Source organism: Camelina sativa, chromosome 11 (assembly GCF_030686135.1).
Source record: "Camelina sativa cultivar CO46 ecotype springtype chromosome 11, ASM3068613v1".
Lineage (NCBI taxonomy): Eukaryota > Viridiplantae > Streptophyta > Magnoliopsida > Brassicales > Brassicaceae > Camelina > Camelina sativa.
In genome coordinates this window covers 2432510-2455168 of record NC_141890.1, presented here as the reverse complement: position 1 = coordinate 2455168, position 22659 = coordinate 2432510, and the positions used below count along the sequence as shown (strand labels likewise).

At 36.8% G+C, this 22659-nt stretch overlaps 5 protein-coding genes and 1 pseudogene across 7 annotated transcripts; 3 read left to right on the top strand and 3 right to left on the bottom strand.

The window, feature by feature from the left end:
• Positions 1–464: 464 nt before the first annotated feature.
• Positions 465–1529, bottom strand: LOC104721231 (putative E3 ubiquitin-protein ligase ATL45). The gene has a single exon (XM_010439164.3). It carries the CDS (start codon positions 1248–1250, stop codon positions 642–644), a length of 609 nt encoding a protein of 202 aa, XP_010437466.1. The 5' UTR covers positions 1251–1529; the 3' UTR covers positions 465–641.
• Positions 1530–4826: 3297 nt separating this feature from the next.
• Positions 4827–5803, top strand: LOC104721229 (large ribosomal subunit protein uL11m). The gene is made up of 2 exons (XM_010439162.3): positions 4827–4857; positions 5090–5803. Exons 1-2 carry the CDS (start codon positions 4827–4829, stop codon positions 5581–5583), a joined length of 525 nt encoding a protein of 174 aa, XP_010437464.2. The 3' UTR covers positions 5584–5803.
• On the top strand, positions 5726–8894 carry LOC104721228 (uncharacterized). Its single transcript, XM_010439160.3, has 4 exons — positions 5726–6898; positions 7386–8177; positions 8261–8308; positions 8386–8894. Exons 1-4 carry the CDS (start codon positions 6716–6718, stop codon positions 8674–8676), a joined length of 1314 nt encoding a protein of 437 aa, XP_010437462.1. The 5' UTR covers positions 5726–6715; the 3' UTR covers positions 8677–8894.
• Positions 8895–9974: 1080 nt separating this feature from the next.
• On the bottom strand, positions 9975–11987 carry LOC104721227 (uncharacterized). 2 transcript variants are annotated; one of them, XM_010439158.3, is made up of 2 exons: positions 11668–11987; positions 9975–11157 (listed from the first exon to the last, which is right to left on the bottom strand). In XM_010439158.3, exon 2 carries the CDS (start codon positions 11139–11141, stop codon positions 10140–10142), a length of 1002 nt encoding a protein of 333 aa, XP_010437460.1. In that variant the 5' UTR covers positions 11142–11157; positions 11668–11987; the 3' UTR covers positions 9975–10139. The 2 variants fall into 2 exon arrangements, with proteins under 2 accessions (XP_010437460.1, XP_010437461.1); XM_010439159.2 differs by having other exon boundaries at positions 9975–11226; positions 11668–11861.
• A 990-nt stretch (positions 11988–12977) lies between these two features.
• Positions 12978–20634, top strand: LOC104721226 (DNA mismatch repair protein MLH3-like; annotated as a pseudogene). The gene is made up of 24 exons (XR_015570315.1): positions 12978–13240; positions 13339–13390; positions 13482–13529; positions 13616–13761; positions 13849–13906; positions 14049–14106; positions 14227–14321; positions 14422–14581; positions 14689–14704; positions 14816–15036; positions 15118–15187; positions 15268–15333; positions 15466–16767; positions 16874–17068; positions 17268–17359; positions 18837–19037; positions 19174–19218; positions 19325–19378; positions 19480–19586; positions 19701–19749; positions 19872–19931; positions 20014–20075; positions 20164–20260; positions 20334–20634. The product of XR_015570315.1 is annotated as a DNA mismatch repair protein MLH3-like (transcript).
• A 17-nt stretch (positions 20635–20651) lies between these two features.
• Positions 20652–22511, bottom strand: LOC104727561 (uncharacterized). Its single transcript, XM_019231736.2, has 5 exons — positions 22059–22511; positions 21590–21674; positions 21431–21485; positions 21157–21295; positions 20652–21028 (listed from the first exon to the last, which is right to left on the bottom strand). The coding sequence occupies exons 1-5, from the start codon at positions 22248–22250 to the stop codon at positions 20918–20920; spliced, it is 582 nt and encodes a 193-aa protein (XP_019087281.2). The 5' UTR covers positions 22251–22511; the 3' UTR covers positions 20652–20917.
• Positions 22512–22659: the final 148 nt, after the last annotated feature.

The following is a 22659-nucleotide window of genomic DNA, read 5'->3' as shown; positions in this document are numbered from 1 at the left end:
ACTTGTTGTAACAACACAGTATATAAGTTGGACTTACAGTGTGACAGTAACAAAAGAATTTGCTACTTATATTATATATATATATTTTTTTGTCTTCACTACTTATACTGTATTATACTACACTTGCACTTTGTTACTTTTTTTTTTTTTTTTTAATTTAAATGTGTGTCCACTGTCGGAAAAAGATAAACGCCCAATTTATCGCTAGATATTTCCAAAATAAACAAATATTTTTATAAGTTAAAGTCCAAAAAAAAAAGGAAAAAAACTTTTTCAGTTCAAAGATTTTTGTAATTTAATTGTTTTTTGGTTATTTTTTTGGGTAATGCTTCTGAAACACACGGGTTCACATGACCGACCCTTTTTCGTAGTGCTCAGGGTTGTCCAATCAATACAATCATCAATCATGCTCTTTTATTTCACAAAGATATTAATCCTCTAATCGAATTTGGCAATTTGCGAACTTCGAAATTTCATCTTGATTAGATTAATAAGAACAGTGGATTAAAGTCTTACATAACAGGATTATCGAAACATAACTAAAGAAAAAGATCACTACTAATTTTCCTAATTAATTTAATTAATACTTTACTTCACTTTAATCATGCCGATGTTTTAAAAAAAAAGAAAGAGAACTTTTTCTAAGGAAGAAAAGCAGGAATAATGGCGGAGGAAGTGAACTGTGAAGGATGATGTTGGTGTTGTGGTTGATCTTTGATATGAGTCTCCGCCGTGGAAGCATGGTGACCACACCTATCACACTTCACCGGAACCAAAATCCGACGACAAGAAGGACACGAAGACCTCGAAGTCAACCACTTGTCAATACACGCCACGTGGAAAGCGTGGTTACAGAGCGGTAGGATCCTGATCTCTTCGCCTTCGGCAAATTCCGTTATGCAAATAGCACACTCGGTGGATGAGTCGTCTCCGTCACCGCCGCCGGAAGAGGAGCACGGCGAATCTTCAGTAGAGGCGGTGTAAGTGGATTTGGGGAGCGCTTGGAGTGCTTTCTTCTTGAGACCTTTGTTCGGAGGAGGAGGAGGAGATTCTCCCGTGGCGGCGGAATTAACGCCGGTGAGACGGCGGAGCCAAGCGCAGCGAGCTACGGCGGCTAAACCGGCAACGCATATGAGAGCGCAGAGAAGAGCAGAGAGGATGACAACCATGTCGGTTTCGGCGGCGAGGATTTCTTCCGGTGGTGGTGGTGGCGACGACGCCGTACCGAGGAATCTAGAGGAGCGAGTCATTTTTTAATTGTTTTTGTCTGAAGAGAGAAAAATGTGAAGAAGATAGGGAAACTTTGTTCTTGTTCTTGTTTAAGAAAGAGAGAGAGAGGTAGAAGAAGAAGAAGAAGAAGAAGAAGAAGAAGAATCTGATCCAAGTTAATATAATAGAGAGAGACACACATACACATCTCTACTTATATAAGATATGTCCCAATTTGCAGATAAAAATTATACTATATTAATCAAAATATTTTATTTAATTCATTTGGCATATATCGGCTGAAAAGGTTGTATGAATAGAAAACACGTAGTTTTTACAACTTTCCGAAGCTAAATAATGAGATTTTTTCCTAAGTATCCCGTAAAGACATACTTATTTGAATCTTTATTTCAAGTAGTAAAATATTTGTTTTTTGTTTTTTTTTTGGGGATTTCTTTCTCTATGTAGAGAAAATCTACGATGTTTCAAAACATAAGTTTAGTCCACTGGGAAAAATTTTAAATACATGCTTTGAACGTTGACAGTATTTAAAATTTTTAAATAATAAAAATGTGTAGTCAAACTAGTAAGATATGTAATTGAATTCTGTTAATGCCAGTATAAAAAATTTCAGAATTATGTAAAAATAATTATGCCAAGTTATATCATCATTCCATTTCGTAATTTTGCGAGTGACCAAACTGAAGTTTATTGATTTTTTTTTTTTTTTGGTAGAACTGAAGTTTATTGATTCGATGACAATAGAGGATTTTTTTTTCTACACCAAAAAAAAAAAAAAAAAAAACTAAAATACTGGTACTACAGTATTTGTTATTTTTAGTTATTTCTAAGCCGCATCAGAGATATTGACAACATGCGTATAGTTAACCGGGGGCGGGGTTCAATTTAATAATGGCAGCCCATAAAATATATTTAGATAAATAGATTTGGAAATATCGTAATCGTATTACAAAATATCATAATTACAAGAAGGATCATATAGCCGTATTAATATTACTAGAAAACGCAAGTAGAAAGAAAAAGATGGGGTAGGTGTGGGCGCTCTTTTTAGGTTCTGTTTGACGAACTCATTATCAAAAGGTATTAAGTATAATTTACTTTTCTTACCTAAACCTACTGCGATTAGACTCTTCTATTTACTTTATTCTCTTCGTTCTTTTCCTTCATTTTCTTTTTGGGCATCGAGAAGGATACCTTCAATTCAAAATACAAAAAAGATTGAGAGAATATGGTTTTGTTGACAGGTGGTGCTGATTGCTGAAGGTTGGATTCTATGAACTGAGAAGTTCTTGCAATATTTATCTAGTTTTATTTCAATATTTATATATATCTTGAAATTACACCGATTTTTGAAGCAGTTTTCTAATTTAGACTTGTAAATATATATGCTGGATTTTGTCTAGATGTAGGTGGGATCTTGATAACTATCAATTTTTACAGAATCTTTGAAATGGATCTACGTGTCCTCGAAACTCAAAAGGCAGTATAATATTTATTACATTATAGTATTAACGGCAGGTAACACCGTCCACGTGTGCATAAGTTTTGGTGTTTTCTAGACTCTCTCTGGGAGGTCATAGTAACCGAAATTTTATTGTATCAGTGGTTTTAAAAAGTCGAATCAAACCAAACTTCCATCATATCATACATTACAAACCAACGATCCAAATAAACTTCGTTTCCGCACGCGGTTTCAGCTGAAATTTCATAAGGTGATCGGGGGTCTTGGACTAGAGAAAGAGATGGATGGAGCTTACGAGAATAGATAGTTAAACCAAAAAAAATAGAAACGTTGCGAGAATAACAACTTTGAAAACGAAAGTACAATCGGAATGGAATATTTTTGTGTGTGTGTGTGTGTGATGTGAGTCTTAACGTCTTATATGGAACCAAAAAGGTGAAAAGCAAACCGAGTTATTGCACCAATAATTAAAACTAGAGAAGACATTAGTACACCGGAACAAATGAAGAATATAAGAAAAAACCAACAATAATTGAGTCTGGACGCATTGATCATGCCATGTAAAAAACGGAAATCAAACAAACCAGTCCTGCAAACAACAATAATGGAGACTGGAAGCATCGATCAATTATATACTGACGTTTAGAGCATCCATAATCGATAGTTTTGGAATAAACCAGCTTAGAGGTTTTTTACTTTATATACGTGTGTGTTGTTTGTTTTTTACACAAATATAGATTTGTATGTTTCATAATTTTCGCAATTCTTTAACAAAAAAATATATATTCGTAATTCTTTTTTTTATCATGAATTGTTTTTGGGTTTGGAAGAAATATTAGTACTATTTTTTAAATCATTAGATGAAAAATACAACAAATTAGTTGCCATACCCATACGTAGTGTGTGTGCAAATCATCATATGCATATTGAAAGTTAGTAGATATGTACGTATTCACAAATAATTGATATTATTCCATTTTCATAGATAATAACATTATATATGTTCTGTTCGAAGTCTCTCTATCTTTAGGTCCACGTACGGGCATACTTTGCACCAGTTACAATAAAGTAAGTTTGACATGTATGATAGTCCATGCGATCGATTCCAGCTAATCAAATATTGTAACTTATTCGATATATCCAATATACTCAAATTCAATATATCTAATATATATTGAATCAAATATAAAAGTGATAGAGAAATTAGCAGTTTTGGACTTCGCCGAAGTAACAACGAAAGGTTGACAAAAATAAAGGGTAATTAAAAAGCCCATACGATCAGTTTAAAGAGTTGAATATGTATTTTGTAGAGCAATAAAACGAGTCAAAGTCATGCCTGTGACTGTGAGTTACGTGTTCTATATGTGTCCATGATTATAACGCAAGAGCAATATCATGTCGGTGCGCAAACTTGTTTTGAATTTTTTTTTTTTTTTTTTTGAGTCATTGAAGCAACTGAAAACATAAATTTTTAATATACATACACATGACGTCGTAAAAATGATATATTCAGTTGCTATGCCGTTTCAACATACATCAGAACCTCCGTAAATTAATATTCTTTAAATTAATAATCACTATAAATTAATAAATTTTTCCGGTTTCGAACTGAATTGGTGTAAAAAATGACACATTTTAATAAAATAATAAATTTTTTTTTTTGGAAATCTTATGTAAAAATATAATCCCATCAATATCATAAATTAATAATCATATAAACTGATATATATACATATATATATAAGAAAATCTAGTGAAATATGATTCTATTGTTGTTTGCCTATTTTTGAATTTGCATTCTTGTTAAAGCTTATTTTTAATATTTTCATTGTTGTATTTTCAAATCACATCTATAAATTGTGAAGAGTCATAGATGCGATAATTGCTTCTTTAGTAATTGGTTTTAAAGGTACCGTAATATCTTATGCGACTTCATTGTTATTACCATGAAGGATAGTAGTAACAATTTTTTTAAACTCTAAACTTCTAACATTTCTCAATTTTACCTAGATAATTTCAACAATTGACATTCATCCTATTACGATAATCAAAATTATAAATTAAGAAAATTCTTTAAAAATGTGAATGATAACAAAAATATTTTATTTTGTAATAGAAAATTTTCAATATGAAAATGAGAAAATCTCTTCCTAGAATTAATAGAGGTTTTACTGTAAATAGAGTTATAGAAAACGACACTTCACACTCTTTGTTAATTCATTTGAATTGTTTGTCATGTAACTATTGATTATTTCGGTCACGGTCCCATTATAATCCCAATCTTCATCAACAGGTCCAAAACAACAATTCCGCAAGTAAATAATGGGCTTTTATATAAGGCCCAAATTAAAAGCAAAAGGCCCAATCTCTACACCTTTGTCACAAAAACCCTTGAAGAAGAACCGTGGAAGCTCTCTGTTTTTCACGATCCCAACAATGGCGGCTGCGAAAGAGATCCTACTACGGCGACTATCAGGCTAACCGTTCCGGCGGGAGGCGCAAGACCAGCACCACCGGTAGGTCCGGCGCTAGGTCAGTACAGGCTTAATCTGATGGCATTCTGCAAAGACTTCAACGCTCGGACTCAAAAGTACAAACCAGACACCCCGATGGCCGTGACGATAACGGCGTTCAAGGACAACTCATTCGAATTCACCGTCAAGTCTCCTTCCGTGTCGTGGTACGTCAAGAAAGCAGCTGGAGTCGACAAAGGGAGCACTCGTCCTGGACATTTGACGGTGACGACGCTTTCGGTGAGACACGTGTACGAGATCGCGAAGGTGAAGCAGACGGATCCGTTTTGTCAGTATATGCCGTTGGAGTCGATTTGCAAATCCATCATTGGTACTGCTAATTCTATGGGTATCAAGATCGTTCAGGATTTGGAGTGATTTTTAAGGGGTTTCTCGATGGAAGAGAGATTGTTCTGTGTTTTTTTTTTGTTGTTTTTGTTTGCTTGTTTCAATTGATAAAATAGAGCTCCAAAGCTTTTCAGTCAGGTATTGAGAAACTAAATTAGAGATTGAGTTTGTGGATTGGCTGAGAGAGATTCAGTTTGTTCAACTTTGATCGATTGAATAATTTGGAAAGTACAGAGTTTGTGTTGTTGTTGTTGTGGCTGTTGAATCGTTAGTATAGGCAAAGTAATCTAAAAGTTCGTTCCTTTAACCTCATTGATCAAATTCTGTTTCTTATGCACTCAGTAAAGTCAGAAAGAATTGTGTGTTATCGAGGTTAGTGAATTGAAGGAGCAATGGGGTGGTCTGAAATGGCGAAGACACAAGCAAGATCTAAAGAAAGAGAGATCAGTCTCAATTTAAAAAACAGAGAACTTTTGAATTGCGTTTCTTGAATCTTCGTCTGCAATATCTTTTCTAGTGTAACAGCTTTGTATGTAGTTGTATGTTTAGAGAAACAAGAAACTTCACTTTTGTTGCATAGGATGACTAGCACACTGGCGTATGATTGTTTGTTATCTGTAATCGGAGTCCAAAGCTTATTACTGCTTGATGAAGTCCAGCTCGACTCAGTTGCTTCTGCTGATCGGATCCTAAAATTTTGCTGAAGTTTTTGAAATTTGGATACCATATCGAATGTTGTGGTCAAGGAAAGACATTGACTTTGGTTCTTGAGAGGGGAGAAAAAAAGAGAGACGCCTGACCGGAGAAAATAGACTCAACAACTCTCTCCTCCTATGAAAAGGGCAAAAGAGAGAAAATAGACAAAAAGAAAAGTTTAAATCGGGAAAAATCTGAAGCAATCTCGTTTGATTAAATAAATCACAGGAAAGAGCGAAAAGTGGAGAGGGTCTTACGTTTCAGGGCCACACGCAAAATCTGAGTGCCCATTCCTCTCTCTTTTGTCTTTCTCTCTCTGTTCTAAGAAAAGGGAGAAGCTCCTTTGTCTTGTGTTGTTTGGGGGTCCTTTGCAAAGATCCAATTTTTTTTTACGATCGAAATCGACCCGGCGACTCGTTGAGGGAATTCAGACACGTATTACGTCTTTGTAGATTAGATTAGAGATATGTCGTGTTCATCTTCTTCCGGATCAGAAGGTGAAGAAGAAGGTTACGATGCTTACCGTAAAGGTGGTTATCACGCCGTCAGGATCGGCGATCCTTTCTCCGGTGGTCGTTACATCGCTCAGAGAAAGCTTGGTTGGGGTCAATTCTCCACCGTTTGGCTTGCCTACGATACTCTCACCTCTGTACGCATCTCTCTCTCTCTCTCTCTCTCTCTCTCTCTCTTCGATTTCAGTTGCTTTGGTCGTTAATGCCTTATTCTGATTCCTAAATAATTGTGAACATCAAGCCTCTCTATTCATTCGTTTCATTTCTGGGCTCTGATCTCTTGTTTTTTTCTCATCTGAGACAAATCGAGATCGAATCACATTCAAATGACACTGTTTAAAGCTAAAGACTCATCCTTTATATACAATACGCATCTGTTAGTTTTATAAGTCCAATAGATTTTGGTGCAAGATGATTCTGATTTTTGAAATTGTGGATCATAACTCTAGATTTGGCGCTATACTACTCTCTAGCTAAACATTTTACCAGATTTGTTTGCTCAAAAGGGTTGCGTATTAAATGGTTTAAGTATCTTTAATCATAGGAAGAAGATAACGGTGATATTGAAGTATGTATATCCTAAGAATGTTTTGCTTTGGTATGTGTTTATGTCTGTTTTTGTAGAACTATGTTGCTTTGAAGATTCAGAAGAGCGCACAACAATTTGCTCAAGCTGCACTTCACGAAATCGAGTTTCTTTCGGCTGCTGCTGATGGAGATGTTGACAATTCCAAATGTGTTGTTCGTCTTATCGACCATTTTAAGCATATTGGTCCAAACGGACAGCATTTATGCATGGTGCTTGAGTTTCTTGGCGATAGCTTGCTCCGTTTAATCAGATACAACCGTTACAAAGGTTTGAAAATGAACAAAGTCCGGGAGATTTGCAGATGTATATTGACTGGTTTAGATTATTTGCACTGCGAGCTCGGTATGATTCACTCCGACTTAAAACCTGAAAACATTCTTCTTTGTTCCACCATCGACCCTGCCAAAGATCCTGTTAGATCTGGACTAACCCCAATACTAGAAAAGCCAGAGGGAAACGCAAACGGTGGCGGATCCACGATGAATCTGATTGAGAAGAAGCTAAAGAGGAGAGCAAAAAGAGCGGTTGCTAAAATATCAGAAAGAAGAGTTTCAATGGTGGGTGAAGAAACATCATCCAAGACGGAAAGAAGTCTTGATGGGATTGATATGAGATGCAAAGTGGTTGACTTTGGTAACGCTTGTTGGGCTGATAAACAGTTTGCGGAAGAGATACAAACGAGACAGTACCGAGCTCCTGAAGTTATACTAAAGTCAGGTTACTCTTTCTCTGTTGATATGTGGTCTTTTGGTTGTACGGCTTTCGAGCTTGTCACAGGAGATATGCTATTTGCTCCAAAAGAAGGAGATGGTTATGGAGAAGACGAGGTCAGATACTAAATTTATAACCTCAAGAGTTTGCTTCTTCAAATTTTTTTGTCCTGATTTTGTTATATGGTTTTTGAATTTAGGATCACCTTGCTCTTATGATGGAACTCCTAGGAAAGATGCCTCGAAAGGTATTTGATTTGTTGCTTTTCCGCTCTGTTTTCTCGGTTTGTGGTCTCCTTCTTATGATATGCTTTTGGTTGAGCAGATTGCGATTGGGGGAGCGAGATCGAAAGACTATTTTGACAGACACGGGGATTTGAAAAGGATCCGGCGGTTGAAATATTGGTCACTTGATCGCTTACTGATTGATAAATACAAGCTTCCAGAAACAGAAGCAAAGGAGTTTGCCGAGTTTGTGACTTCGATTCTGGAGTTTGCGCCAGAGAAACGACCAACTGCGCAGCAGTGCTTGGAACATCCGTGGATGAATGTAAAGACAGAGAACGATGCAGATAATGTAGATGCACAAATGAACAACTTGCAGATCAAAGGGTGAAAAAGAAACTCAAAACTTTTTCTATCGTTCTTCATTCCTTTTTGAATAACTTTCTTCTTTTATTAATGGATTTTTTTGGTAATTGTTCGTTGCTGTTTCGGGGGACATATGATTATTGATTGATTAACCATCGATTTCATTTGTTACTTATAGAGAATTGTCTATGTAGCGATGAATTGACTAACAAAGTTGTTACTTACCTCTTCTTTGGGCTTCAATATTGAGTCTTCTTCTTTCGGTTTGTTTTGATATTATTGTCAGATGTCTATTGGTTTCGTGCCTCTGAGTTGGTTTTGGGGTTGTATCGGTTGAAAAAAACCATGTATTTGACTTGTATTTGCTAAGTTTTATAAAAATTATCTTGGTAATATATTTCTAAATCTAATTTTAAACAGAAAATGACAAATAGAGGTATTCGACCAAAAAAAAAAAAAAAAAGATCTGATAGTTTTACATGTTGTCTTATAATAAATTCCTAATTCTAATAACTTGTTCATTTGTTGTTGTCGGTTAAATCCATTAATGTTTTTTTCTTGTCATATTCTCAAATAGTACTCCGTTAGTGTCTGTGTCGGTTGTTTTTCGCAGCGTAATGGAGTGCAGTTACTTTATACTTTATTGACGACTATCATATGAGTTTTTTACTTTTTAGTAAACCTGGTCAAATACAAAATCAAGTTCCCGTTTTAGACATGTCGTTGTCAATGTATTTTCGAAGTAATAAATTTACGTTATATAGAAAGATAGAAACCAAAATACCCTAAATGACGAAACTGCAATTTTCAGTGTCATATAATCTGAAAAAAAAAAAAAACTACTCTAGTTGTTAGTAAATCTAAAAAGCGACATTGCCAGATGGTTTTAACTTTCAGACCACATGTGACGTGCATGACTTAGCACATTTGTCTTCAAAGATTTACGTATATTACTATTTCTCCTTCTTCTGTGTCACACGTTCCATATCACCACGTGGAGATCTATCTACACGTGACACCCTGTATCCAATCGTTGAATCCACAAAATACATTTCTTTTTTTGTAAATTACAATCCCTAGTATAATGGTATCTTGTGCATTAAAAACTTACCTTTACCCAACCCACTACACTAAAAGCACTTCACAATTAGGTGCAAACTTTCTTTATAATTTGGTCACTTATCAATTAATCGTTTCTTAGCAAAAATAAAATAAAATAACAAATACTATAACTCAACAAAAAAAAAGTACATAACTTTATTACATTTCATGCTCATCTATGAATCCGAAAATATCAAACCTTCTTCTTCTACACAACTGTAATGGCAAATAAAGTGTATTAATATGTATATATTTAACAATATATAACATAAAACTCAAAACACATCCAAAAAAGGAAACAACAATGTGAATCTTATACTGAAAATGGCAATGCTTGACCAAATTTTGAAGAAAAAAAACGAGTCATTTTCTTCTGTAGGGCGATCACTATGATGACCGTACGGCTTTGTTCTGCTTCACACATTCTGGAGCCGCCTTGAGGTCCTGGCATTTCCAAGCCGGGATCACGCCGTCCTCCTGCGGCTGAGCCACCGGTAACGTAGACGCGGAGGTAGTTCCGTTTTCTTGGTTTCTAGAATTACAAATGCTCAAAGGAAGCTTCTTTAGCTTCACTCTTCCTCTTCTTTTACCCAATGAGCTGCTTTCCTCCCCTGCTTTCTTCGAATCCGCTTCTTCATCCCTGTTTGATCTAGCTATCTCTAACCCTTCATACGAGCTGTCTGAATCCACGACTCCCGCAATGTCCTTCATAGAACCTGTTACTATAATACTACTACTCCCACCACCAGCTTCAACTACGTTCTTGTTCTTCTTATGCTTCTTGTATCTCTGACCATTCTCCTCGAATTCCGAGTAAGTTCTCAAGACTCTAGGATACGTATTGTCTATAGCTCGATGCAACCTACGCGCTAAATCATCTCCCTCGTCTCTTCTTAGCTGTTGTCCCTTGGAATACAAAAGCTCGACGGGGACATGTTTCTTCTGCTTGTTCTTCTTAGGAGACCTCTCCTTGGAATCAGGGATAGCTTCTTTAGGGAAAGAATCAACAAATTCCAATGCCCTCTTAGCCGCAGCGATCGCCCTGGCGGAAACCAAAGCCTTTTCGTTCGCAATCGCCCTGGCAGCCTTTGCAGCTTTAACCGCTAAAGCAGCTGCGGATCTCGTCGAGGCAACGAGCTCTTCCGGTGACTGATCATTGTTGAAACGGGAAGCTAACAAATTGTCGAGATGGGTCTGGACATGGGTTGGAGCAGAGGAAGATCCGTTAGAGTTTGAAGTTGAGGAAGAAGAAGCGAAATCAGAAGGAGAAGATCCATTGACGTTGTTGTTGGGGTTTAGTTTCTTGAATCCAGCTAGTAATCTCTTACGAGGAGGGAGATGCGAATCTGAATCGAGCTGATTCATCATGTCACACGGATTCCTCTCCATTTATTAAAACCCAAATCTGAGAAAATTACCAGAATGAAAGTGTCTTAATTTCGGATCAGAATTCGAATTATGAATGAGATCAGATCTGATGAAGAGACAAATTAGAGAGTTAATACATTTGCTGATTGCCTGATTGAGAGATTACAAAGATTAAGACAAAACCTTAAAGATGTATACTTTAAGACACTTGCTAATTTATTAGGATTGCCTGATGTATACATTTGCTAATTTCGGATTACAAATACATTCTGTAGTTTCCTTAAAGATGTATACTTTAATCAAATAGTTCGATCTTTATCAAATATGAATACTCAAAACTCAATTTCAAAATCATATAATTATAACAACAAAATTTAAGCAGAAAATTCTTGACATGAATGAGCTGATGATTACTTGATCATAAGGGTGTGATCGATGAATAACGAATTACGTTAGCATTGAAAAAGAACAAAACCATGAATCATAAATTAGAAAAACAGAGTAAACAGAGAGAACAAAACAAGCAAATTCGATTTTTTTTTCTTACCTCGTGCGTTTTCTTGTCAGTTTTTGAATTGCCGGCAGTTTTAAGTTATCTTTATCATAGTCTCAGTTTCTTTGTAAATGAAAAGGTAAAGAGAGGCAGAGGAAGATGAGAGAGTTTAGGGAGAAAAAAAGAAAATTAGGGTTTGCAGAGAGAAAGGAGGAGGAGGAGGAGGATGAAGAAGACAAGAGAATTTTGTTCCATTTATATATGTAAACCCTATAAAATAACAAAATCAACTCTCTCTTTTTTTTTTTTTTTTTTTTAATTATCACATAATTTTGTAATTTTTTGATTGACATACATATGTGTCATTTGTGCGTGTTTTTAATTACAGTTCCTATCTCTTACACGACAACAACCTCAGAAAAAAGATTAAACTAGCTGGTCATGCTTTCCGTTATTATTACATTTCCTCCGTCTAACTATAATAACGGCCGTCATTTATTTCCCTTTGTAATTTCTTCACGGAGTTACTATTTCGCTTCGGAGTTAATTTTCATTTTTTTTCCTACAACTTTAATATTTAATATATGAAATAATGTGAACATATATTTCCAGAAAACATCGCTATACGAAATGGAATTACCATATCATTGACGTGGTTCAGAATTGATGGTGGATGGGTATCAAAGCAACGTGGTCGATCCAAGATCTTAGTTTGGAGAGAAAAAAATGTAGAATCGACAAAAGACTAATTAATCTGATTAGATTAAATATGATCATTATAGAGTCCCTACTAGTGTGTTAAAATTTAATTTATGTTTGGCGGAGATAGATAGTCAACTTCACCAGCCCACTTGTCGTGCCATTTCATTCTCAATATACCCCAAAAAGAAAATTAAAAAAAGAAAAGTTAATGAAATCATTTTATACAAAGAAACTTTTTGAATTATTACATTGTAATTATCAGCAAATAGCAATCTCTGAGCCAAAAAATATCATCAACACTGTGGGTACAAATATGTTAGATGTCAAAACTCAAAACCATTGAATATTTTTATCATTTATGATATATTTTTTTAATTCACTTCTTCTTGTAATGATTTTTAATTTTGTTTTAAAAATTAATATCATAGATACGAATATGCGTATCCATTAATTAGTCTATTCTCGTGACTTTTCTTGATTGGGAGCAAAAAAAGATGTGTTTGTATTTTGTTAAAGCTTAATGGGGAAAAAAGCTTCATTTATGATATAATGAAACGCTGTCGTTTAAGGAACAAAAAAAATCTATATATGATATTAAACGATGTCGTATTGTGAAACCCTAACCCCCAATATCTGATTTTCCCTCCAGTTGCTGAACCTTTCCCGTTAAGAGCGAGTGAGAGAGGATGACGGTGCGAAAGGAGATGGCGATAAATAACTTCGCGATCTCCAATAATTGATACCCGCCGGAATCGCATCTTGAAATTTTAGGGTTTTTGTTACTCCGTGTTTCAGTCGGATGAAGACGATCAAGCCCTTGCCTGAGGGTGTTCGTCACTCCATGCGTTCTGGAATTATCATGTTCGACATGTCGAGGGTTGTGGAGGAACTCGTTTTCAACAGTCTCGATGCTGGTGCGACCAAGGTCCGCAAAAAAAAATCAAATTCCCTCCCCCCCCCCCCCCCTCTTTCTACTTCGATTTCTTCTTCTGGATTTCTTCTGATTGATCTCTCTATTTTCAGGTTTCTATCTTCGTTGGTGTTGTTTCGTGCTCTGTCAAGGTTGTGGATGATGGTGAGTATTAGCTCCACTATGATTACTTTTATTTTACCTAATGATTGAGTCCTAATTTGGAAATATTTTTAATATTTTTTTTGGTTTTCAGGATCAGGCGTTTCCAGAGATGATTTGGTTTTGTTGGGAGAAAGATATGGTAAGTTGTGGCAATATTTTATGTTTGATGCACTGATAAAGGCCACTTCGATTGAGAAACTTATCTTAAGCAATCTGCGGAAACAGCTACTTCAAAGTTTCACGATTTGGAGACAGCCAGTGAAATTTTTGGATTCCGTGGAGAGGCGTTAGCTTCAATATCAGATATCTCGTTACTGGAAATCAGGACAAAAGCTATTGGGAGGCCTAATGGTTATCGAAAGGTTATGAAGGTATGTGATGACTTTGATGCTACTCAAACACTCCTACATAGTTTGTGTGGCGTTGGCTATGGTTTTAATTAAACTTCCTAAAATCAGGGATCCAAGTGTCTACATCTAGGAATTGATGATGAGAGAAAAGTCTCTGGCACGACAGGTAATGTGTCTTTTGTCACCATTGCTTTATCTGTTATGCTTATCCAATTGTGAAAGTGAAGCCTTTAGTACAACTTTCAGAAACTTTTGGCTTACATTGGCTTGGTCATGATTAACATCTGATCTTGACGTGGTTGATGCAGTAACGGTACGAGATTTGTTTTACAATCAGCCAGTGAGACGAAAATATATGCAATCCAGGTTCATTTCTTAGACACTTACCTTTTTAGAGTAAGACATCTGGATTTTAATCTTACTTTCGTATTGGCTGAAGTTTTCTGAAATGTGACCATGTTTTTTTATTGTTTTTTGCAATGGAAGCCCCAAAAAAGTTTTGGAATCTATCAAAAAGTTTGTGTGTTCCGGATTGCCCTTGTGCACTCCAATGTTTCCTTTAGTGTTCTTGATATTGAAAGGTCGGTTCCTACTTTCATTTTAAAGATCTTTACGAAATCAGCCCTTCATAATTCATATTGGCGCAAAGCCGTAGATGTTCTGATTGTTTCCTCGTTACAGTGATGAAGAACTTTTTCAAACCAATCCTTCTTCTCCAGCATTTTCACTATTGATGAGAGATGCAGGGACAGAGGCTTCAACCCCGCTTTGTAAAGTAAACGTTACAAATGGCATGCTGAATGTCTCTGGGTATGTATCTGGTCCTGGCGATAGTTTCAAGGTAAGTTACTTGCTCCACAGATGGGCACTAAAATTATCGCCTTTGTTTGTCAGATTGTTAAACTTTGAGCCTCAATTTCTGTGTATATTGTGTTATTTTCCTTGCAGGCCTTGCAGTATATATGTATCCATCTTTCTGCACCTTATTATGTGTAGATTATGTATACGTCAAATATCTCCTGCTATTTAGATTAGGTAGTTTCTCTATATCGTTGTATGACCTTCACAGCAACAGATATCAATTCAAGATTCATAAGCAAAGGTCCCATACATAAGCTGCTGAACAACTTGGCTGCTAGTTTTGAGTGTACGGATGACTGGAAGCCTACAGATGGGTTACAAACAGGAAGACGTAATAGACTTCAATCCAATCCTAGTTACATTTTGTGCATAACATGCCCACGTCATCTTTATGAATTCTCGTTTGAACCATCAAAGACGCACGTTGAGTTCAAGGTAAGAGATTTCTCTTGTGATTTAGATTTTGTAGTATATTTTTGAAATTTTAATGATTGCCAATTTCTCTATCTGTGGCAGAATTGGGAACCTATACTTGCCTTCATAGGAAGAATCATTCTAGCCAACTGGAAGAAAGATACAAGTCTTGGTACGCACACTTTTTTCAAGCTCTGATAATATCCCTGATATTTCTTGGTGTTTCAATGTTTCCGTACGTTTTAGTCTCAGAAGTTTTTGATGAGGATGCTGATCTACTAGCAAAAGGTGATACACAAGACCTTAGACTTCAAGAAGGTACAGAAGTTTTCATACTATCACCTTTCTAAAACATCAGTGCTTCTTTATTAGAACGAGGAATTATCTATTGTTCGTCCCTTTTACATATTCCCAGAAAGTCTCTATCAATTTCTAATTTTCTGGATGCAGATTGGCCAGAAGCTATGGAACCTACAAAAAAGAAGCTCAAGAGAAGCAATGACCAGGCACCTTGTAGTTTTCTGTTTTCTGCTGAAGTGAAAAGAAATGGTGAATGGTCTGAAGGAAAGGGTGAATGGTCTGTACAATGTGAATTTGACATGAGTATTGAGAATCTCAAAGAGCAAGACACTGTGGCTAAATTTGACTGTCAGACTGATTCTCTTCCACAGTCATGTGACATAGACTTTCCACAAGTTACTGACCTCCTGGAAACAAGCTTCGTTGCTGGTGTTACATGCAGTAAACAGTCTCTAAAAAGATGTCAGAGTAGCACAACTCGCAATATAGACAAGGATCTTAGGAAAGATTCAGACGAATTAAATTTTCAGTTTGGAGGATACAAAAATGAATTAAGTGTCAGCAATTTCACTGGAATGCATCTCTTGCGTGGTTGCTCCTCAAGAGGGAGCCTAACACTTAAGGAGCCCATACGAACTCATGATGAAAGGTCTGGATCTGTCATGCCTCTGATACTTAATAACGACCGAAGTAATTCGCTGATTGGTGTCCTAGAGACCAGAGAGGGTGGTTCTCAAAGTGATATATTTTCTGATACTCTTGAATTTCATGGAATGACGAAGACCCTTGATTGTTCCCTAGGGAGTTAATGGCAGGATACTGACTGGTTTACTCCACAACGTTCCTCATATAGTAGAAGTGTTGAAGAAGATTTTAACATTGCCCCCATCCACACTGCAGAATTTTGTTCTTACGAAGACAAAAATTTCAGGAAAAAGTACCTTTCCTCTGTCAATGTGGGGAACTCTGGTGCTGAGAGTTTCTGTTTAAGTTCTGAGTTGTCTCCAATGTTCTCTACTCCTCCTTCTGCGACCAAGTGGAAGTCAGATTATGAGAAAGGTTGTCAAATTCTTGAAGGGAGTTTGAGACTGGAAAGGATGCCTGACCCTGAATATTTGTTCACTGCAGCTAATAACATCAAATTTGACCACGAGGTCATACCGCAAATGGATTGTCGAGAAACCAACACAGATTCTTTCACATATATTCAGAATTGCACTCAGTCAGATGAAAAAGTTTGCAAGTCATTGTGGGGGCATGCAGATAATGTGGGTATTGAACAATTTAGTATCAGAAAGGACAAGTTCAGTTATAGGGATGCTAGACAGAATAATGATGGTAAACAAAGGTCAAGAAGAAGCCGCTCTGCTCCTCCTTTTCATCAGGATAAAAAGAAATTTATCAGCTTAAATTGTAGATCAGACACGAAATCAAAGAACTCTGATCCATCAGGTACATACTACTGGTCTTTGGTCAGATGTGGATATTATGTTTCTGCTCTGGTTTTAGTTTCCGGAATGTCGTACAAAAGATATTAATGAGGTATATATTTCTGCAGAACCTGATGATTTGGAGTGTTTGACACAACCTTATAATACATCTTATATGCATCCGAAGCCGAGCATCGTTGATGATGTGTCGTATGATCACAAACAAGAAACAGAAAACAGATTGATTTTTGCCTCAGACTTGAAAGCATCTGCTGATTGCAGGACTGTGCACTCAGAGACCCAAAAGGAGGATGGAGACAAAGGTAAATATTAACCTTGAATTAGCAATATGTCTCTTTCGTAGATGAATTATCTGGAAGACACTGCTACATAATGGTCGAGAATATAATTTGTCAATCAAACATGCTCCTTGAATAGTTTGGTATATGGAAGTCTTCATGATGTTTCCTTTTTTTTCTCCCCTCTTCCATCTGGATTATTTACTATGTTATTATTTCGCAGACTACCGCTTAAAGGAATATGTAGTTCCGGATATATCCACAACGAAATGGCGCCATAACTGTTCGGTCTCTCAGGTTAAACAAATTGATAGGGTCTGTTTTTACCGGACTGATTGACTTTCTGTTCCATGAAAGATAACTGAGCATGCATGATATGATCCTCCCAAGGATTCGGCACCTTCGAGTTGGTTGATAGAGACATCTTGATTCTAAAGACGACGAAGCCTCAAGAATAAGGATGGTGGAATGAATGGTCGCACAAGAGTTGCGGAAAGACTCTTGATATACCGGTTTGATCTTTCAGCCTCGCACCAAAAAGATCGGATCTCTCAGCCTCGCACCAAGGAGATCGGGGTTTTGACTATCGGAATCACACCAAGTAGTCGGTTTTGATTGTTGGAATCACACCAAGCAATCGGTTTTGTTCACAAAGAACATAAGAGAATCACTCTCAAAAAGAAAAGGTTTTGATAAAAAGTTGGATTGTTTATTATTTCTTTACTCTTACATGAGTTTATATAAGATAAGAAAACTTGGTAACAAAGCCAAGTATTATTCTTGAAACTAAAAACAATAAAGATAGATACTTGAATGAAGATTCAACTCTTGAATTTTGTCTTCCCAAGGTTTCCTTCCCAAGGTGAGTTGAACTCCAATTTTCGTCACATCTCTTTGACCACAAAATAAAGTAATTATTTTGGGCTTTCTTGGACTTGAATTAGGCTCAAACTGGGCTGGACTTGATAGGTATCATCCCCAAAATAATTTCCCATGCTCTCTTTTGCCATAAGTTCTTGTATTAGCCCATTAAGTACCTCCTTGATCTTTTTAACTCTCTTTGACTCCTTGATCCAATTTGCTGATGAGAAACAGCATGGGCTGTATCATTTCTTCATCTTGGACTTAGTAGAAAACAACTCCTGGTTGCCAAACATAATTCTGGAAGCTCTTAAACCAACTGGACCTAAAACTCATCAAGTTAAGAAATAGATCCACCTCCTTTGGCAAATGGGACGTAACTCTGTGGTTTGTTGGCCAAATCTTGTGTTCTTGAGCTTGTTGGAAACATAAGAGATCCATTGAGATCCTCCAGTTGATTTCGTGTCCAAATTGATTCTGAGTTGGTCTGTGTAACACGATCTTTGGCTCAGACGCGAAAATGGAACTAGGACAGATCCACTGACTTGAAATATCTATATCTTTCAAGTATGAACTGATTTTAACGTGCTTCCAATTCTCAGTGGTTCTAGGATGGATCAAGATTTCAGAACAGTTTTGTTCATAGCTTGAGTACTTCTGGCTTGGTCGGAATCCTCCTTTGAATGCTCGTAGGTCTAAGTCGCGTAGCCATGAGTTCACCTGATTTGTAAAATGAATAACTCCTTCACCTAAACTCTGATTGGACTGATTCAACTTCGAGATATGCTCTAGATGAGGTAAGAATGCATCCCAAATAGCAGTTTGGTAGGAAGAGTTGATCTTTGACTTCGTTCGTGTTGAGCAAGACTCAAGGGTCGTCTTGGATGGTCTCATGATCATATCAATGCATAACTTTTCCATTGTTGTGCAGGTTGCCAAGGAATCACATGAGCTTCACGATCAAGATAGTGTACTTGATATATGTTCAGGACTTTTGCACCTACGATCCGATGAATCATTGGTTCCTGAATCTATAAATAGACACTCGCTTCAAGATGCCAAGGTTCTACAACAGGTTGACAAAAAATATATCCCAATTGTTGCTTGTGGAACAGTTGCCATCGTTGATCAGGTTCCTCCTTTATCTTAAATTCTTGACACTTTGTCTGAATATGGTGGAGGATTATGTTGAAACTAGGACAACATAATGTGTGGAAACTATTGCTCTTCATAAATATCTTGATATCTTCAAGTGTCATTGTTTACAGCATGCTGCAGATGAAAGAATTCGTTTGGAAGAGCTGCACAAAAAGGTAAGAGCATCTTGGAACTTCAAGTTCATGGAAATACTTTTCTAATGTTTCCTAGTGTCGATAATATTGTTCTTCTGTCAACTGACAAAACAATTGCAATTACTAGGTCTTGGCTGGGGAAGCAAGGACAGTCACCTACTTGAGTGCAGACCAAGAGTTGGTACGTTTGAACATAATATTTGATAGCATAGTCATCAGAATTGCCTACTCTGCCTTGGTTTATTGATGATGAATCGTTAATCTTTTGTTTTTACATAAAAGGTACTGCCAGAAATGGGCTATCAGTTACTCCAGAGTTATTCAGAGCAGATAAGAAACTGGGGTTGGATCTGCAACATTAATGTAGAAGGGTCAACGTCCTTTAAGAAGTAAAATTTCTCTTGCTGTCTCATCAACTGCTGTCTAACAATATGCAGTTGTGTGTCTTTAGATTGCACACCATGATTCTCTAGATGGGTGATAATTGTTTTCCTTTTCTACAGGAACATGAGCATCATCCAACAGAAACCAACCCCAATCACACTTAATGCGGTTAGGCACAGAGTCTAGCTCTTTCATTTCGCTTACTGCTTTTGTCAGTTAAAGGCGATTCTATTCTCTGTGGGATTCTGTATGGGTCACTTGAATGATCACTCTGATTACACCACTTGTAGGTCCCATGCATTCTGGGTGTAAATCTATCAGATGTTGATCTGTTGGAGTTTCTTCAGCAGGTACTCAGAATCGTGTATACGCACATAGCTTATCTTTTATTTTTCTTTCTTTAAGATTATTACTCAACTTTTGCCAAACCAGCTTGCTGATACTGACGGATCATCAACAGTTCCTCCATCTGTTCTTCGAATTCTTGATCTCTCCATTATTTTTTTTGTATGTTCAAGGATAATATAGTGACCACCATTCAGTACTTGGTTTCTCTGCTAATTCTGTGTGTGTTCTTTTTTTCTCTCAAAAAGGTGCAATTATGTTCGGAGATTCTCTGTTACCCTCGGAATGCTCTTTAATCATGGAAGGACTGAAGCAGACCTCGCTTTGTTTCCAGGTAAGTAAGAAAACATCAAATCTTACCAAAAGGATTCATTTTAATCAAATTGACCCATTAAGTCTGTGTGCAGTGTGCTCATGGACGACCAACGACAGTTCCCTTATTCAATCTGAAGGCATTGCACAAACAGATAGCAAAGCTCGGTTCCAGACAACTGTGGCACGGGTTCCAACGCAGAGAAGTTACGCTTGATCGTGCTAAGTCACGCTTAGACAAAGCTAAAAGCTAAAAAAAGTTGCAACGTTAATCTCAGTCTTTAGTGCCATTGTCTCAGTAAATAACTACTTCCTCAGTTTGCTAACTCACTCGTAGACATAGTGTAACTAACGCTTTTCCTTGTATACATAGTCGTATAGGTTGATACTACACTATACCAAAGTTTGCAAGCTGATTTAACTCTCTCGTTGTACTCTTTTCATTCGGTTAATATACAGAAGAAAAGTTTGTAATTGACAAACGATCCATGGTCCAAAGTCAACAGTCACGACTTTCTTTTTTTCCGAGGCAAATTCTCACATTACATTAAACATTGTGTGGATCATCTTTCAAACAAAACTGCCAGCAGCAGCCAACAAATCTAAAAGTTCTGTGATCACAACTTTCAGTGCTTGTCTTGTAGTGGATCATAGCCAGTGGATGTTCAGATGTAGATGCTTAACCAGATACAACATCTTCTTCAGCTATGGTTCTACTTTGGTCAGTGCCGATAACAGCACACAACGCTTTCCAAATGGGAACCAACATCTTCAATGGGGGTCGCAGTTCCTGTACAAAGAGGAATCCAAACTCAGAATTGATGGCTAAACGTAATATTCTCAGATTGATTGTGTTTCTCAAAGTTTTCAGCAAAATGTTTTCTCTCACAATGTATTGAAACAAACTGGTGCTATTACCTTAAACACCAATGTAAGTTGTTCTTCGCCACGCAGAAATAAGGAGAGACTCCAGTAGCATGTAACGGGGGTGACACATTCAACCAGCACAGGCTTCAAAATCTTGCCAATAGGGATAAACGTGGAGACAGTTTTTCCACTGCAAAGCAAACACATGTGCAATAGATGACTGGTGCTTGAATAGATAAGAATAGGTCATGAATTACAACCATTATTAATATGGAGTAGTTCAATGCGTTAATTCATCATGGAGTGCAAACAATATATAGGGTACCTTAAATATTGAGTATCAAGCTGGATGCCAAAGGTTGGCATGATTATAACAGATTCTGAATAAGTCAAAGAAAAGATAGCATTAATCAGAGACATGAAACTGGTGTCATGTCATTCGGTAAGCATGTAAAGAGTGTACAATCATGAACCAGGATCTCACCTTTCTTGACAAACTTCCGACTTTGTAGCATAATTAAGAAACCACTTAAGAGGCAGAACCAAGAAAGACTTCTAACTGGATTGTCCTGTTTCATGTGAATTATCTCCTTCAGATACTTGCGTGAAGAAACAACAGATGGTACATGAACAAAACAGACTTGCGAAGTAACACAAATTAAGAATCGTGCTTTAAGTAGAAATTTTCATCTATTAACATATTGCTCAACAAGAAAGAAAATATCAAACTATAGTCCATACATTGTTCACTTCATGAGCCAGAGCCATGCTTCTAAAAGCCATGCGATTGATCCCTTTTAAGTTAAGAAATAAATTCGTATGTCTTTCTCATAATATGCATTAGCATCACTTGTTCCAAGTAATGCCTCAGAAACTAACTACCCAAACTTCATGCAAAATTCATATCTAAATAACACAAAGCACAAACAGACATCTCCTAAAAGTATCATTACCTTTCCAAGCAAAAAGTAAACAGAACTCGCCAAAAGCACCAGGAAGAAACCAATCCCCCTACGACTAGCATAACCAGTTGCTCTGCTTCCCTTGATGCTCACATGGTGAGTGTCAATGGCTTCTCTAGTTGGCTTACTTCCACTTTCGTGTACGTAAGTGTACCTCTTACTCGAAAGAGACAATCTCACCATTCGAGCTTCTAAAAAACCCTAGCAACAGTTTTCAGAATTTTGAGTCTCAGTCAAATCGCACAGCAATAAAAATCTCTCTGCGGCTTTTCGTCGAACAATGCACTATATCCCCCGTTGAATCCCCTTACTAATCTCGCTAACTATCTCCACACAATGTCCTCGCAACCCAAATTAAAAAAAAAAAAAAAAAAATCAGGATTCTCCGACGAACGGAATCCGCAATTTTTTCAAATAGATCAAATCAGAAACCCAGGTTCTCTTACCGGTGAAGAGAAAGAAGAAGATATATATATACTGTTGTGGAGACAACAAAATGACAAAAGAAAGTAAAAAAAATGTTCAGACTGTATGTCGTTTTCAATAAAAGTCTCCTAACACACAACTCTAAACGTTCTGCCGTTTTAAGTTT

What these genes read in the sequence shown, in the direction of transcription:
- LOC104721231 (XM_010439164.3), bottom strand. Translation starts at nt 1,250, where the DNA reads ATGACTCGCTCCTCTAGATTCCTCGGTACGGCGTCGTCGCCACCACCA.
- LOC104721229 (XM_010439162.3), top strand. Translation starts at nt 4,827, where the DNA reads ATGAGAAAATCTCTTCCTAGAATTAATAGAG. An exon ending in TCTTCCTAGAATTAATAGAG is followed by an intron (nt 4,858 to 5,089) that starts GTTTTACTGTAA and finishes AAACCCTTGAAG; the next exon opens with AAGAACCGTGGAAGCTCTCT.
- LOC104721228 (XM_010439160.3), top strand. Translation starts at nt 6,716, where the DNA reads ATGTCGTGTTCATCTTCTTCCGGATCAGAAGGTGAAGAAGAAGGTTAC. An exon ending in CCTACGATACTCTCACCTCT is followed by an intron (nt 6,899 to 7,385) that starts GTACGCATCTCT and finishes CTGTTTTTGTAG; the next exon opens with AACTATGTTGCTTTGAAGAT. An exon ending in TAGGAAAGATGCCTCGAAAG is followed by an intron (nt 8,309 to 8,385) that starts GTATTTGATTTG and finishes TTGGTTGAGCAG; the next exon opens with ATTGCGATTGGGGGAGCGAG.
- LOC104721227 (XM_010439158.3), bottom strand. Translation starts at nt 11,141, where the DNA reads ATGGAGAGGAATCCGTGTGACATGATGAATCAGCTCGATTCAGATTCG.
- LOC104727561 (XM_019231736.2), bottom strand. Translation starts at nt 22,250, where the DNA reads ATGGTGAGATTGTCTCTTTCGAGTAAGAGGTACACTTACGTACACGAA. An exon ending in TCGGAAGTTTGTCAAGAAAG is followed by an intron (nt 21,486 to 21,589) that starts GTGAGATCCTGG and finishes TGACTTATTCAG; the next exon opens with AATCTGTTATAATCATGCCA. An exon ending in AACTTACATTGGTGTTTAAG is followed by an intron (nt 21,029 to 21,156) that starts GTAATAGCACCA and finishes CTCTTTGTACAG; the next exon opens with GAACTGCGACCCCCATTGAA.